The sequence below is a fragment of the Gavia stellata genome, chromosome 2 (assembly GCF_030936135.1).
Source record: "Gavia stellata isolate bGavSte3 chromosome 2, bGavSte3.hap2, whole genome shotgun sequence".
In the NCBI taxonomy this organism is placed as follows: Eukaryota; Metazoa; Chordata; class Aves; order Gaviiformes; family Gaviidae; genus Gavia; species Gavia stellata.
The window spans coordinates 63,029,812-63,045,653 of record NC_082595.1 but is presented as its reverse complement, the minus strand read 5'-3'; the positions used below and the strand labels follow the sequence as shown (position 1 = coordinate 63,045,653).

Sequence of the window (15,842 nt, the reverse complement as noted above, 5' to 3'; positions counted from 1 at the left end):
TCCCTTCCAACTTGAATTATCCTATGAACCTAGATGTACAATCAGCAGCATCTGGTTTACCCTGAAAGGAGGGTAATGGAAGGTTGAACTTTCTCTGAACATGATATAAAGCTCTTTGGAATCCAGGGGAAGGAAATTAACTTAAGGCAAACCTTTTTTTTTTTTTATATATCTAGCAAAGAAAAGCTAGGAGTAAGATAGACGGAACTGCAAAAGGACAGAGTAGTACGTCCTCTGTCCTTAGAATGACGCCTACCCCCTCCTGACTTCTTTGCAACCAAAGAAAGTTCCAGAGGAAAAGAAACCAATGCATGAATGAACCCTCTGGTTAAGACCTAGTATTTCTTGGAGACCTTTAAGTTGCAAATGAATGTTCCTTTAGAGAAGATGAGAACTAGATGACTTTGGCATAGCCACAATGACAAAGAGCATGTGAAATCAGACTGTGGGGGGTATGTGTGTGTGTGTCTCTCCAAAAAAAGGTACCCAGGGCACTTAGTAAGAATTACTACTGGAACCCGACTAAAGGACACATCACCATAACACGGTGCTTCTAACTTCCACTTAAATTGGGCTTTTGTTGGAAGCAGCATCAATGGTGGTTCCAAAATCATTACTACAACACTAAGTAAAACGAGTATATGTTCATGATCACTGTCGCTACAGTATTACCACCACTCTTCCAAGCAAAAGAAAGAATTTTCATTCAGAGTAAAGTTTATCCAGCGAGTACCTTCTTGTAGGAAAGCACGTTCATCTTGCAAGAAATGAATTCCTGGAGCTTTAAAGGCCAGCTGCATCACTCTGAGGGAGAAGAGGCAGGAACAGAGCCCAGTATTAATAGTACCAATCCAGCGATCTGTTTGCTGGATTTACCAGGTTTTAGTACAGATCTGAAATAGTACGTTCTATATATTCTGATCTAAACACACATAGACACACACTTGCAGAGTTTGGTAGAATAAAAAGGTCTTTGCTTGTCAATGGCCATAGTATCCACCAGTGTGAATGCACAGGCAGATTTGACTAAAAAAAGGATTATGGTTTTTTTTAAACCTCTGACAAGCATCCAAGGAAATCTGCAGAGCTGACTCAATGGATGTCAGTGCTAGAGGGTATTTTTGAAACTGGCACTAATGGCAAAAAAAAAAGATGCAAAACATGAGAGAGAGAAGAAAATAACTTGCTGTATTAGAGCCAAGGATGCTAAGGCCTGAAGAGATGGCATAAGTTTGTTCTTTGGTGTCACTTGCGTTTTAAGCTGTAATATAGAGACTATGTGAGGAATTCATTACTCAATATAAAGCCAAGGAGATTCCTCAGTCCCCAGCCAGTAGTGTCTGGCAGTGCCAGAGATGAACAGGAAGAGATACCCCTTTGGGTATTTAGTGAGAGGGCCCATGCGAGTCTTGGTATCTTCAGCTGTAAGAATCTAGTTCCAACTATGAAGCATAAAGCTGTAAGTGTTCAGAAACCATATGATCCTGGAGCTTCAATTAAAAACCTCATTTCCAGCAGCAAAGCAAAAGAATAGCAAGCTGCATACTTGACTATCCAAGTGAGTTTTGCTCTGAAAGAAGGCAACAGAGAGGAGTGTCAGACTCTAGTATAACCACCAGTTAGGAAATGCATCTCAAAACTCTTATGAAGCTCTAAGCTCCTGTGTCACATCAAAGGAGTTCTCTGATACTATTAGCATGATAAATTATCATTACCTAGATTCTGCCTAAACTGAAATGCAAGTTCTGCTTCCTCTTCGGCACAGGAGTAGGAAGGAGTTTCAAGGGAACATGGGATGCACACTTTGCTTGTGTACGGGCAATGACATCAACCCTTACATGATAATGCTTGCACAGTCTGTAGTGAGCACTGCACTTCAACATTACATTTGCAATGCTTCTGTAGCAAAGGAAATATTTTCCTAAAGGCTAAGAGACCCGCAAAAAGTTTCAACTTTAGGAAAACTGTCCAGCAGATGAAATAGAGCTGTTTATCATACTGCTACCTCTCTTCATCCTCTTTAGGGATCACTGGTGCTGAGCTGGAAGTAAAGCCAGCTTCTTTTCCCCACCAATAGGAATAAAGTCAGGTTGCTGGCAACATGATAGGGAGGTGGCTGTACAGAGTAAAGCATGCCAAGCAGACTTTTATAACACTTCCCCCCCTTATCTTCAGCATGGCTCGTAAGGCAACCAGCAGTTACTATGATATCCTTGCATACAATGACCCCCACACCCCCAACTTAATGTGGGCAGAACACGTCTCCTGCAAATAATGAAGTGCTAAAGCTGGAGGCAATGCCGGCCAGAGGCAGCACCATATAACTATGCTAGCCTTGTTCCTGTAACTACCTAAATTGTAATCCTCATTATTCTGGAAAAGATTGCTCTCTTGTAGCAGGCATCAGTTTCGTTCCATTGTGTACCAGTAAGAAAACAGATGCCAGCTAAGCAGCTAGCTAAACTATTTTTATACATTTAGGTCAATTGCCTCATGAATTGACATATCTAGAGAACAGGAGAATAGGATAAAAAAAAAATATATATATTATATATTTTTTTTCTCTTCCGAATTCAGCTCTGTGTCTTTCTGTTTTAATTATAGTTATTGTATTGCTTGCTTATACTGTGATTCAAGAATATGAAATAGGAATAAGAGGTTATGCAGAACATGCCAGCTTCCAGGATGAAAAAGTCCACGATGGGTTTTTTTGAGGTTTTCCAAGTTAAATAATTATCACACTGTTACATCTTTGTGGTCACAGATTGTACATTTCGTGTAGTACCAGACACAGCGGACTGATGTAACCTGGCTGTCCACTGTGGGACTGAGTATTTAAAGAGAGCACAAGAGCTGGTTCCAACACAAACAGCGGGAAGAGAAAGACTGGGCTGGTGCAATCGCTGACAAGTACTGGAACAACTTAGCTCATGCTCGGATTTCAGGAATGCAATTAATTAATCACTACTAAATACCCTAAAATCAAGTGAGCCATATCCCAGCTAACAGTCCACAATATAACATTCACAGCACGTAAGGATCAGGCAATGAAGATGCTCACTACAGTGCCAGAAATAATATTTCCAGCAAAATATTATATATAACGATGAAGTAATTATATGGCATGGCAACAAAAAGAGCTGTATAGTTTACAGCTGAGCTGAAAAATCTGTAAGAATCTATTTCCAAAAAATACCTTCCAAAGCTGAAGACCTCTATGAACCAATAAAGGATTAAGCGTATTTCTTCACTTCATATCACTGAGGGATATACTTTGCCTTTGATATGTATGTCTAATATATACACCATATATAATTACACTGTAACCAAAATAGCAGACAAAAATGTACTAATGGAAAACGATATCCTTTTGTCCTTATGCAGGAGAAAGCAGTTTGTAAAACACTATTTGTAATACATAAAACAATCACAAAAGCCCTTTAAGATCACAATTTTACAAGCTGCCTGTTCTCTTAGCTTTATACAATGGAGAAATCAAAATCAGAAATCAGACTCACATTTAAGAGCGTATTTGGAAAAGTATCTTAAATAAAGGAGTCCAAAGGCAAAGCCCACAGTGACTTCAGTGGAGGGCAAGAACTGGCCACTATGGCACAAAATGAAACAACGCATGGGCATTCTCCTAGCACGCATAAGTTTGCTCCTATTTACACCATACTATAAAGCGTCATTGAAAATCCATGTAAATTAACAACTCCATAGTTATCACTTTTGCAGACAGTAATGAACCTTAAGTGAACCTGTGTGGGCGCATTCAAAACTGCTTCATTTTTGGAGTACCTTTGTAACTCTGAACTAGATATTATAATGGCTATTGACTTGCTCAAACTTAGATTATTAGGCTAGATTTTCAGCTGGTTGAACTGGCATAGTTCCAATGATGTCCATTTACACCAACTGGCTCATTATTAATTCAAGGTCTTATTTGCTCCTTAATGAATACTTCCACTAGTCACCTTCCCAAAGGCAGCTTTAAATGCTCAAACGTTACCTCCATGGTCAGAATCATCATACTCAAGAACTTCGTTATCAAAAAATAATGCTTCTTCTCTCCTTTTATGAGGCATACTTAAGGTAAACTTTTTTAATCATTTACAAAACAAACTAAAATACCTCCTGTGCCATAATTAACTAACTAGAATTATGCTCTCATACAGCATCATTTGCATATAAATACAAAAATTTTACAACCCTAAGGGGACATTAAGGACGAAACAAAACAAGAATGGAATTAAACAGCTAAAGGGACAACACAGCCCTCCATAACAAGCCTCTTTCATAGCCTTGTCTTTTTTCTTACTTGTTTTTTGTCTGTACCCATTCATACATATTTTCTTTCTGTTATTTTAAGATAGTACATATATTTTAACATCTTTATTTGTTTGACCTTTTCAACTTTACAATGCTATCTCTGCACTTTTAAAACAAATCAGGATACAAATGTGCCACTAAGTTCGTGTGTCTTCATTTAATGTATCACAGTGGTCAGAAACACAATTAACTGAAAATATGACAGCTTGTTCCCTCGACCAAGCAATAATCACAGTTTTTCAAAAGGACTTCAAAAAATCAAATTCTAAGATTTTTCAACCAGATCTCACTTATTACTTCAGTGGAACACTTAACTGTCAAATATACAAAGGAGAGCAACCACTATTTTTGATTGCTGTTGTTACTAGTATTATGTAATTTAATTTAAATACTTAAAAATATTTAGGAACTTGATGAAGCTGAATTATCTCCGTGAGAGCCTGAGGAACCTGAATGATAGGCTCAGTAATTCTGCTGTGACATGTGGGAGGTAAAAACTTTATTCTACACTGCTGTTTCATGGGAAAACATCCTTCAAAGGGGCTATGGCAAAACTTACATGCCCACTGAAACCAACTGGTATTCGAGAAGACTGGCAATCTGACTCTGAAATTTCTAGTAAGTAGGTGTACCCAAGTAACACCTGAGTAACTCAAGATGAAAACACTCTGTTAAAAAATATTTTCTAGCATCTTTACTTTTTGATTACAAGTGCCCAAAAGCCACAATTAAGATATAGGTGTGGATATTATAAGAGCTATACAAAGAGTAGGAAATGGTTTTCACCGTGGAAAGCTTATAATAACCCTGAGGAACAAAGTTTTGTAATTAGGTAAGTAGTGATTTTCCTTAACAGCTGAGCAGGCCGCTTAAGATGTTTTGATACCACCATGAAGTTGCCCATCAAATGTACCTTGGCATATCTTGCTAAAGAAAGTTACTACATACCTGGAATAAATTCCACTGACCATGTTGTGCTGGAAAGAGAGGTCTGCCGTGCTGGGTCCAGCAGCTTTGGAAATAAGCAATACGACCAAACCTCGCATCTGCAAATTATTTCGGCTATCGTACACAAAACCCCTGCAAAAAGGAAAGAAAAAAAAGCATGTTTTCCCGATCCATTTTCACTGGTCATACCAAAGTGGAAGAAAGACTCAGACCTCAGGCTGCTATCATTTCATCAAGTCTTTAATATTCATGTTTGCATGAAAATAAGCTGCAATTATTAATCATGATGTTTTGTCATCCTTTACCTGACACTTACAATGAAATACTACTACTGCAGAGAAAAGCAAGTATTCAGGATTAAATCTTGTTTATTTCCAAGGAGCAGCGTATGTCCTGCATTTCATGTCACGTCATGAAAGGAGCATTTCAGAATAATTCAATGTGATCTACTGTAACAGGAACGTAAGAGCTTTCAGTCTGTTGTCTGAAGTACAAAAAAGCCAAAAGAAGCCTTGTACTTTAAGAGAAGAAAGGGAAAAGAGGAAAGGTACAAGCGAAATCTATAACCTGCTGAAAGAAAACTGTTTAGATCAGGGTGGTTATGAACGGAATGCACAATACATACAAGATGGCTAAGTATATTAGGACTAGACTTTACAGAACCTGTTGAAAGACGTAAAATAAAAGTTAGAGATAAATGAAGTAGAGACGGGCTGTTTTAAATAAAAGAACTGTTTCAAATGCTGCACCTTTAAATTTGGTGTCAGAAGGAAACTGCCCCCAAAAACGTGTCTGTTGAAAGCAATTCTAAATGACCACTTAGATGTACCATCTCAGAAATTAACTTGTTTTAAAGCAAGCTTAGCTTTCCTTTTTCACTGCAATGTCTCCAATTGTATTCTTCCTGTCCTTGTGAAGCTGCTTTCTACTTCCTATGTTCATCAATAAGGCTAAATAGCTAGAAGAAAGGATAATCCATTCCAGATGCTATTAAATTTGTAAACTAATTTCCAATAAATAAGAGCCCATATCTCTGATATCATCTAAATATTTGTTAAATAAATCATACGAAGAACTACATCCCAGATTACTAAGCACTTCAACTCATTTTATTCCAGAGTACAATTTTAGTCCTAATAACTAAAGGAAATCAAAACAGAACTGTCTCTAAAACATCTGATTGAAAATCTAAGATGCTGATCTGGGAAGTATGTTTGAATAAAGAAAACAGTGGATGCAACCTGAAGTTTCATTTGGATTTTTTTCATTACATTTACACCACTTCACAATGCAAGAATATCTTCAGTATACTATTTCATTTACACAGACACATAAACATTAAAAAAATATATAATTTAAATAGCACCCTTCTGTGTGAAAGCTCTTATGCTACTGCAAAAAAAAAAAAATCTTGCCTTCTTTTCTTGAGTCTTTAAACCTTTCCTACAGCTATAGGGAAACTACATGTCTCAAAAAGCTCTAGGAGAAGAATGAGAGGGTCTGCCCAGATAGCTGGTACTAGACAGCTACTGGGCTTGACCTTCACACCTGCACTGATTCTAGGCTAATACTTCCCTCTCTAGAGAAGCCCTGAGCTCACACTCAGTGCAGCTACAGCCTATCAACCCCACTAACGACTAACAGAAGAGGAGGCCAGCATGGCTCATGTGGCTTTCTACCACAATCCACAATATTTTCAGCTCTGGTGGGGTCTAATGAGCCAAACTATGCCATGGCTTTTGCTTCTGTGCCTTTCTAATATGCCCACATCCCATTTGCTTCAACTGTAGACTAATGGGCTGCCGCACCCAGGACAAGTTAGGGGTGAGGTGTACTAAGGTCAGCGGCACTACACCCCACACTCTCAGCAATGTGGGCAAGACATTCAGCCCAGATTTTAGCACATGAGATCCAAACATAACTTCCTGAGGAGAAACCATGCCACAAAGCCACCAGCTCTGACTTCTTCCATCCTCAAAGATCCTTTAAAAAAACCAACCAAACAAACCCTGAATAAAACAGCGTAAGAACTGAAAGAAAGATACTATATAACCTCCCAAAGCAGACAATGATTTCTTTTATAGCAGTCTGCAGTACCTCCCAACCATGCAAAGCCAGGAAAGCTTGCGCAGCTCAGATCTTTCCCCAAGAGCACACACTGTAGTCCTGCAACATCCACCTTTATTTTGTTACCAGGTACATGTAGTGAGGGATTTTAAAGAGGAGAGGACAGATGCTTGCCTTCAGTATTCTGTGAATTTGTAACTTGCATACCTTTATTCTCACCAAGCACAGAAATAACTTTTCTTATCACGTTCCAATATAGAGTTAACAGAATGCAACCAAGACAGTTAAACACTTAAAACTCTACAGATCTTCAAAGTCAGAGCCACAATGAACATTAAACTACCCAGGAAAAAACAGAAAATATATATAATGAATAATATATAGCATGTATGTATCCTGTATACAGAATTCATAATTGTTTGTGGTGGTGTAAGTACTTCCCTGGCTTGAACTTCAGTTGACCACATTACTCAAAAGCACATAAGTTACACAGATGATGCAATTAAATTCAAATATATTTCCTCAACACTATTTGCAATTCCATAATTTTTAAAGAAAAGTGGTTTTAGGAAAAAATTGCTTTTTTCCACGTATGCATGCTGGTAAAAATCAAAGTGCCTTACTAAATGCAGGATCCCATGAGAAATGAATAACACTTTTTTTAAAAAAAAAAAAAAGCAAATGATGGTGATACTTTTAAGAATCAGAACACTTTGTTTTTTCATGCCCAGTGCTCTATAGCTTGGCCAAGGGACAGGATATTACAGAAGAAGAGAAGAAAGGTATTCACCATAGGATTATAAAGCACTGGCCTTTAAATAAGCCTCTGCTTAGATAGGCACCACTAGAAGTGAAGTACTACAGTGATTTTACCTGATTCAGACTAGGTGAGGAACAGATGCAGAAATTTTCCTGTTCTGGAAGTACTCAGTTTCATAGCAATAACAAAAACAAGTGTTCAGAGCTGTTCAGGGGGGCTTGCAACACAGCGAGCAATGAACACCTTGCATTCTTAGCAGAAAACTATTAACAAGAAGTGCAGATGTGGGTGGGGGGGAAAAAACAGGACAAAAATTAAACAGTGTAATAATAAGGAGCAACATGTCTGCCATTTCTACACCTAATCATATAGCCTATACGTTACATATGGTTTGGATGTAATTTTAGACAGGACTTTCTATGAATTACCAAAGTCTAATTCCATTCAAAACATGACTGAAGTTGTGCTACTGACATGTAATATATCCACACTAAAGCAAACCGCATTAGACTTGAAACAAATAAAGCCTATGGTGATCATCCTTTAGACACTAGAAACTACTGCAGCTACTTGACATGGCTTCAGGGGTCACATTCACATTCTGAGTTAAGCTCCCAAGAGATACTCTGCACTAGTAACAGCTACACAAAAGTCTTCCAGATGGTGCAATTAGTCTTGATGGGTATGTGGCAGGAGACAGGTGCCTCTAGGGAAAAAAGTGAACTAAAAGCAACCCAAGTGAAATTGTGCACAGAAAAAAAGATGCATCAAGCTGAGAGTCTTTAGGAAAACCTCTGCTGAATACCACTACATGCATAAGGTACCCAAAAAGAAACATAAACAGTTTCGCTTGCTCTAAGTTACAGGCTGGGTATCTTGCAAATTACATACTTCATCCTCAGGGAACCGCATACCCAAAAAGATAGGTAAGGCAAACACTTCTACAAATTAGTTTTTCAAAACATTGAGAATTTGGGAGGAAAAAAAACCCAAAAGCATTTACTCTAGCTATTACCCGTGTGACAGAATAACCCATTTGAAAAATGGCAGATTCACAGTTTTAAATACAGATCACTGTTCACAAAAAATTCATCTTACAGCACAGGGGAGAAGCGCCTAGCTCTGACCATGTGCAGTGTGACACTGTACAGGCACAAGAGACTCACACCACCCACTCAAGCAATGACACTGGCTAATAGCTAATGTGCTGCAAATTACACCTCCTACTACCAGAGTCCGTCTGCTGCAGAGAATAAATCAAGCAAACATGAGCATTTCACTCAATGCATAGTGTATTTCTCCACATGTGAAGCCATTCCAGTAGACTTTGCAGTTAAAATATTAACCTCCAATAATTGTCAGGTTTAACTCCATCAGTAATTTACACTTTCATTAAAAAAAAAAATTGATAATTTATTGCAAACACCATCTGTATTTTTGAGCAATCTTTTTAAATACTGCAAAGATTTAGAATTATTTGCATGAGACAAAACCAGCTAATGTTCTTACCACTTTCTTCATTAAATTAAACTCTGAAAATAAACAATAGAGAGGAAACATGGCAAATACAAATCCTGTAAGAAAGAGATGGACACAAGGGAAATTTCATGGTACTAAATGGGAGTTTAAAAAAAAAAAAGCACAGGCAACTGTGTAGTCAACTGACTGCAAGTGGGTGTAGCAGAAGAGAGCATACTTATGGGCAGTAGTGCTAGTTCAAATTTAACCACTAAGAATACAGAACAAATTTCCAGTCAAAACAGATGTGATAAGGTATTCTGGAAGGGTCAAAAAGGGGTTGCCAAATGTTTAGTCACATGTTTTTAGTATTTCCCAAATATTCTGCTCACACCTGAAGCAAACAAGAGCTGCTGGATTTGCAGCAGTTATCCCGGCAGGCCAGCGGGAGCCCGCCCCTCCACCATCGCCCAGTGTGCTGGTTTTGGCTGGGATAGAGTTAATTGTCTTCATGGTAGCTAGTATAGGGCCATGTTTTGGATTTGTGCTGAAAACAGGGTTGGTACACAGGGATGTTTTAGTTACTGCTGAGCAGTGCTTACACAGAGTCAAAGCCTTTTCTGCTCCTCACACCACCCCACCAGTGAGTAGGCTGGGGGTGCACAAGGAGTTGGGAGGGGACACAGACGGGACAGCTGACCAAAGGGATATTCCATACCATATGATGTCATGCTTAGTATATAAACTAGGGGGAAAGCTGACCAGGGGACCACTGCTTGGGCTGGGCATCAATCGGAAGGTGGTGAGCAATTGTTTTCATTTGCATCACTTGCCTTTCTTGTTTGTTGTTGTTGTTATTTTCCTTTTCATTACAATTTTTATTATTTTTATTATTATAATAATTATTTTATTTCATTTCACTTATTAAACTGTTCTTATCTCAACCCATGAGCTTTCTCACTTTTACTTTTCCGATTCTCTCCCCCATCCCACTGGGGCGGGGGGGGAATGAGCGAGCGAGCAGCGGTGTGGTGCTTCATTGTCAGCTGGGCTTAAACCACCACACCTGGGTATGTGCTCCAGCCACTGGCCTGCTGGTAGGGGCTGAAGCGAACAGATCCCTGTCCTCCTCACCTCCGCTGGTGATTTTGCCCTTCCTTTCCATGCGTTTTATTGAAGGTGTCCCCCTGATAAGATCAATCATTTTGTTTCAGGTCATACACGAGCTCTGTTTCGCTACAAGGGGAAGGAAAACAGGGAGAGATATGGGGTGGTGATCAGCCATTCCTCTACCTTCCCACTTCAGATGTCACAAAAGGAGGGGAAAAAAAAAAATCACCTGTTCACACAGCTCTAATAAAAAGCAGCTGGGAAAGCCTGTAACACAACCAAAATCAATTATGCTCATGAAAAAGATTTGTAAGCCTAGGATAATGTCATTGAAAACACAGGCTAGTTTTAGGCTGAAATACAAGCCGTTCTGAAGAAGGAAGCCCTCTATTCAAACTGGCAATCCCAGATGTGACAATATAAACACAATTTTAAATTTGTAACATCTCGGGAAAATAACATTTATTTTGCTCAATATGGAAGGGTTATCAGGATGCACTCATGGTTACAGGTGCAGGTACATTTGAAAAAAACCACCACAGTTTCAAAATTAATTATAACTGACAATTCTATATCTTGCACTGGAAGTAAGGCATGGAGCTATTCAGCAAGATTGTCGGCTTCCTTATTACAAATGCAAGAGTTCTACCAGCCTCAGGGCTTTTATCCAATTTGCTTTATTAATGACTTGTCAGAAGTAAATAAAAGAAAACTCTGACATACTCATTTTTTAAACGGATGTTAAACCACTGTGTTATAGATGCACTTACCTGAATCACAGGATTCGCCATATGACCATATGATCACGCTCAAACATGCATACATTTAAATACTCAGAGCATTTAATTTTATATATTTGGTGTATGCTAACAGAAGTCTATAGCGACTTATTTTCACCTGCTATTCAAGTTTCCAGCGTGTATTAAACAACCTTCTTCATAACATATCTTCAAAACACGTTAAAAACCCTGGTCCATTCCAACGCCCACGACCAGATCTGTAGAGGGGGATCAACCTTGTCACGACATGTGTTTTGAGCACAGTTCAGCGGGAGGGAGAAGACAAACTTACTTCACATGGAGAAAACAGAATTTAAAATGTGATTCAAATTAAATATCCACCTGATGGTAAATGATAGAAGGAGGGATGCTCTGAAACCCATGAGCCATCTCAACTTAAAAGCCCACTGGAGCTTGCAGATAAGAACATGTGCCTTTCAGAAACTTATTCCTGGGCTTGGACAACTAAACATCTCTTTGCATATGGAAAACAAGTTTTGGGGTTGGGGGAATTTCTTTACCTGAAAAACAGGGTTGTGATGGGGATGGGGCTCATTACTGTTATGTAACTGCCCAGTAATTAAAGGGTTTATCCAGTAAGAGGAGACTTGTGTAATGGGTCAGGCCAGGCTTGGGGGAATTGATGTTCCCGTCCCACTTTGCGGGAAGGTGTTCTTATGGCAGGTATACAAGGTGGGTCTTTCTAACAGTACTCCTGCTCTCCCTGCCTCTACGCAAACAAGGGGTCTCAACCCATTGGCTTTGTGAAGCCAATCACAAAGAAACACAAGATTTCACAGACAAAAAACCAAAAAGGACTCTGGTGTGAAGAAGAGAGAGGCCTGTCTCTGCACTGGCTCTTCATCCAAAGCCAAAAAAAAAAAAAAAGGCAATTTAGAAGTAGTGTGGCCTTCACTTATGATACAAAGCAACTTTTGAGTAACTCCAACCACCACATGGTGTGACACTTGGATAGTTAACACTAAGCCAAGATGGTAACTCGCTCATGTGCAAAAGAAGAATGAACGTAGCCCAGTGAGAAAGTACCTGCCTGAATGTTATGGGTTCACAGCTGCACCTCTATAGGCACAGTTGCTGAGTAACTTACACAGACAATGTTGAATCTGTGCTTCCATTTGGCTAGTCTTAGTCTTAAGAATACTTCATGAATTGCAACCAAGGCCTTCAGTGAAAAACAGGCCTCAAAATGCTCAGTTCCACAGAAGCTGCAGCATTTTTTGGGATGCAAAGTACTTTATCAATTTGGGTAACTTTTTTTGCATCTATGAAGTCTCAGACACCTACTCATCTGGGGAAAGTGACTAAAGATCACTCAATGTACACTTAAAATACAGCTTGTATGAAATTTAGGTATTCAAGTGTCCCAGAAATTCACATAAGGTGTGTCTTAAAAATATTAAATCTATTCTTCACAAACTGAATAGAAACATAAAAAAGAATATCTTAGTTGCTTTATCTTGGAAGAAGGTTGCAGGAGCATACCTTCTAGAACAGGAAGCTTCTGGAGCAGAGCTCCTAAGGTCCTTTCCAACCTGAGTGACTCCACGGGAGTAGAAAATAGCTGCTCAGTTTTCACAGGATTTTGCTTACAAGGAGAAACATTTCTTAACTAAAGGTGAAAAATCCCATGCAAAGTTTCATCACTCCATCGCTTATTAAATGTGATTTTCTCAGGGACTGGGAGTGTACAAAACTATGCTTAGAGCAGCAGGAGGGGCACAGAACTTGGGGTCAGTTGCATCATTCCCAGAACTAATTTATCACAAGAGAAAGTCTTAAGACATAACTTTTTGAAGAATTTCTAAGAAAAGTCAGAGCACACTTCAAGATCAGAAGAGAGACTGATCTCTTTCTGGAGTTGCTATGTGTACCTATTTCTGCAGGCTTTAGTATATATCCCACATATTGTAATACTTTCAAGAAGAAAATTCCAACAACCTTCTAAACGCAAGAATGATCACAAAAGATGGACCCTTGTAGGAAACTATAAAAGTCACAAGGTTAAATAAAGCTGTGGAGATTCAAATGGGCAAGATCCCACAAAAATCAAGTCTTACCATAAAGATGAAGTTTAAGAAACTACAAGTTTTTGGGCAGGTGCAAAGCAAATACTGATACTTGGCCTTGATTACTTGCAGTCCATTGTACTTGAGCACTTAGGGCTCCTAGAAACGAATACAGCCTTTGAATTCTTGAAAGAAAAAAGCTGAAGTTTTCCCTGGACCCTGTAGAACTCCATTTAGACACTCATATCAGTCTACCAACCACTGCTGCTAGGTTTACTGGATTTCCCAAAGGCAGACGTTATTTGAATTATTGCCATGAATATCTCTACATACTTGCATATTATTTTACAGGTTTTTTTGATGTACTTACTTCCTTTAGGATAGGTTATCACCTAGGATCAACGTGAGAAGTTGCTGTTAAAATAATAACAAAAACATTCTAAACTCCCATTCTTCTGAAAAACTTATGATGAGCTAAGGATGAAGAGGAAAAAGTTGTGCTTGGTAAGAAGAAGGGAACCACCTTTTTTTCACTTGAATGAAGAAGCACAGTAACAGTTTGAAACTAAAGTTACAAAAGAGCTGGTTTTCGGTTGCATGGTCATTTAAGATCTGAAAACAGCCTATTAGGGACACAGAAAAACCCCACTATAAAACTAAAGGGCAGCTATAATCAGACATTTATCTCAGATATTGATTATTCAGAAAAAAAGATCTATTTATTTTTTTTAAATAATTCTACCCTCCACCCATCAGATCTTATGAGTGGTAGGAGCAGGGCAAGAAGGACTACTGTAAGGATGATACTAAAGACACCACACAGAAAACAAACCACCAAAATGTATTTTTAAACCAACTGCCAGTCTCTGCTGGTTTTCCTGGTCAGTGTTTGACTTGATCTCGGAATGTGATGTGGATAGCAGGCAAGGTAATACCAAAAAATGCAGTTAGTGTCTGAGTGCAATTACTCTGACCAGCAGTAGCTTGCAGGTCTGGCACCCTTATTTTTCTAACCACAAATACTTAGACAGAAGCCTAATTTTTGTGTGTCTGATTTCTCCATCAATATTTACTTTATTTAAACTTTGTGGGAGGTCTAGCACCCCACTGTCGACCAATATCAACAGGGCTACTCAAGCACAAGACTACCTTTTTGAAAACAGGCTCTCTTGGACGCAGGAATATTCTGCTCAGGAAAAGCAATAGAAATATTTTTTGAGAGTTCTGTGAATAACAGAAATATGACTAGCTTCACAAGGCTAATGAATTCAGACACCTCTGGAGGTCCAGTGTCATTTCGGCAATATTGCAATTGTAAAGCCTGTCATAAAAAAGTATTTTGCACTAAATAAACTCTACTAGGAAAATGCAACAATCAAATAGGTCAACTCCTGGCCATTATCTCATACTGAAATTGCTTACAGCATGTTTTACAAATGGATGAAACAAAAAGGCAAAAATGTTAGGATATGTACTGTCATTGCAGAATGATCTAAAAAGTTCTTTTAACCTTCTGTACTCAACAATATTTCTAAATAACAACTTAACTGATCTTAAGCATTATTCAGATTTATTACAAATATTTGTTCCTTAAAAACACTGAAGGCTCTTAGTAGTAGTGAAAAAGAGTTTCCAAGTTCTGTGCTTCAATGGATTGTTTTCACTTAAAGTAAGTAGCTTAAGACAAATACACACTAAGAGTCCTGTAAATACAAATCTTCCTTTTAAATAGAAAGAAATAGAAATTGTTTGAAGTAGTTGAAAATCAACCAGCACCATTAGTCCAAATACAGCACCTCTTCTAAAGACTCTACAGATTTGTCACTACCTACTGAAGTTAAGTGGTTATACACAACAGAAGCCTTACATAAACTGGTAGGGAAAAATAACACCTTAAAACACAGTAGGGAATTAGAACAGAATGCAAGGCAGCAATATGGAAGAAATATAAATACTTCCAGAAACTATGACAAATGTATATACTTCTAAATACTATACAGTGAGGGCCCTTCAAGGTTTTATTTCAGGTAAAAAAAAAAAAAAAATCAATTTTAAGCCAATAGTGGAGAATACAGACAAACCTAGACCATAACTGTTACCAGTATGATCTTCATTTTGATGTTTTTCTCTAGATTACTGATTCTAGATAGCCTCTTCTCAGTGAGACCCAGGTGGCTGACACTGATAATTAAGATGAATCTGGGTTTTTACTCAGGTAAGAAGTATTTTCAGTGTGACCTCCACGCAAATTTCACAATTTTCACTCTGCTGTGTCAATATCACCATCAGGCAAGTTTCTCTGAACAGGAAAACCTCCTTTTACAAAGATAAACACAAACAACAACAAATATCTGCTCCCTT

At 38.4% G+C, this 15,842-nt stretch overlaps 1 protein-coding gene across 2 annotated transcripts in view; it reads right to left on the bottom strand.

Annotated features, from left to right (window-relative positions):
• Positions 1 to 15,842, bottom strand: part of PDSS2 (decaprenyl diphosphate synthase subunit 2) — a 122,742-nt gene that overhangs the window by 66,651 nt on the left and 40,249 nt on the right. For both annotated transcript variants that reach the window (XM_059833837.1, XM_059833844.1), the window contains exon 2: positions 5,281 to 5,412. In XM_059833837.1, coding sequence (XP_059689820.1) covers positions 5,281 to 5,412 — 132 coding nt within the window. The remainder of the gene's footprint in view (positions 1 to 5,280; positions 5,413 to 15,842) is intronic.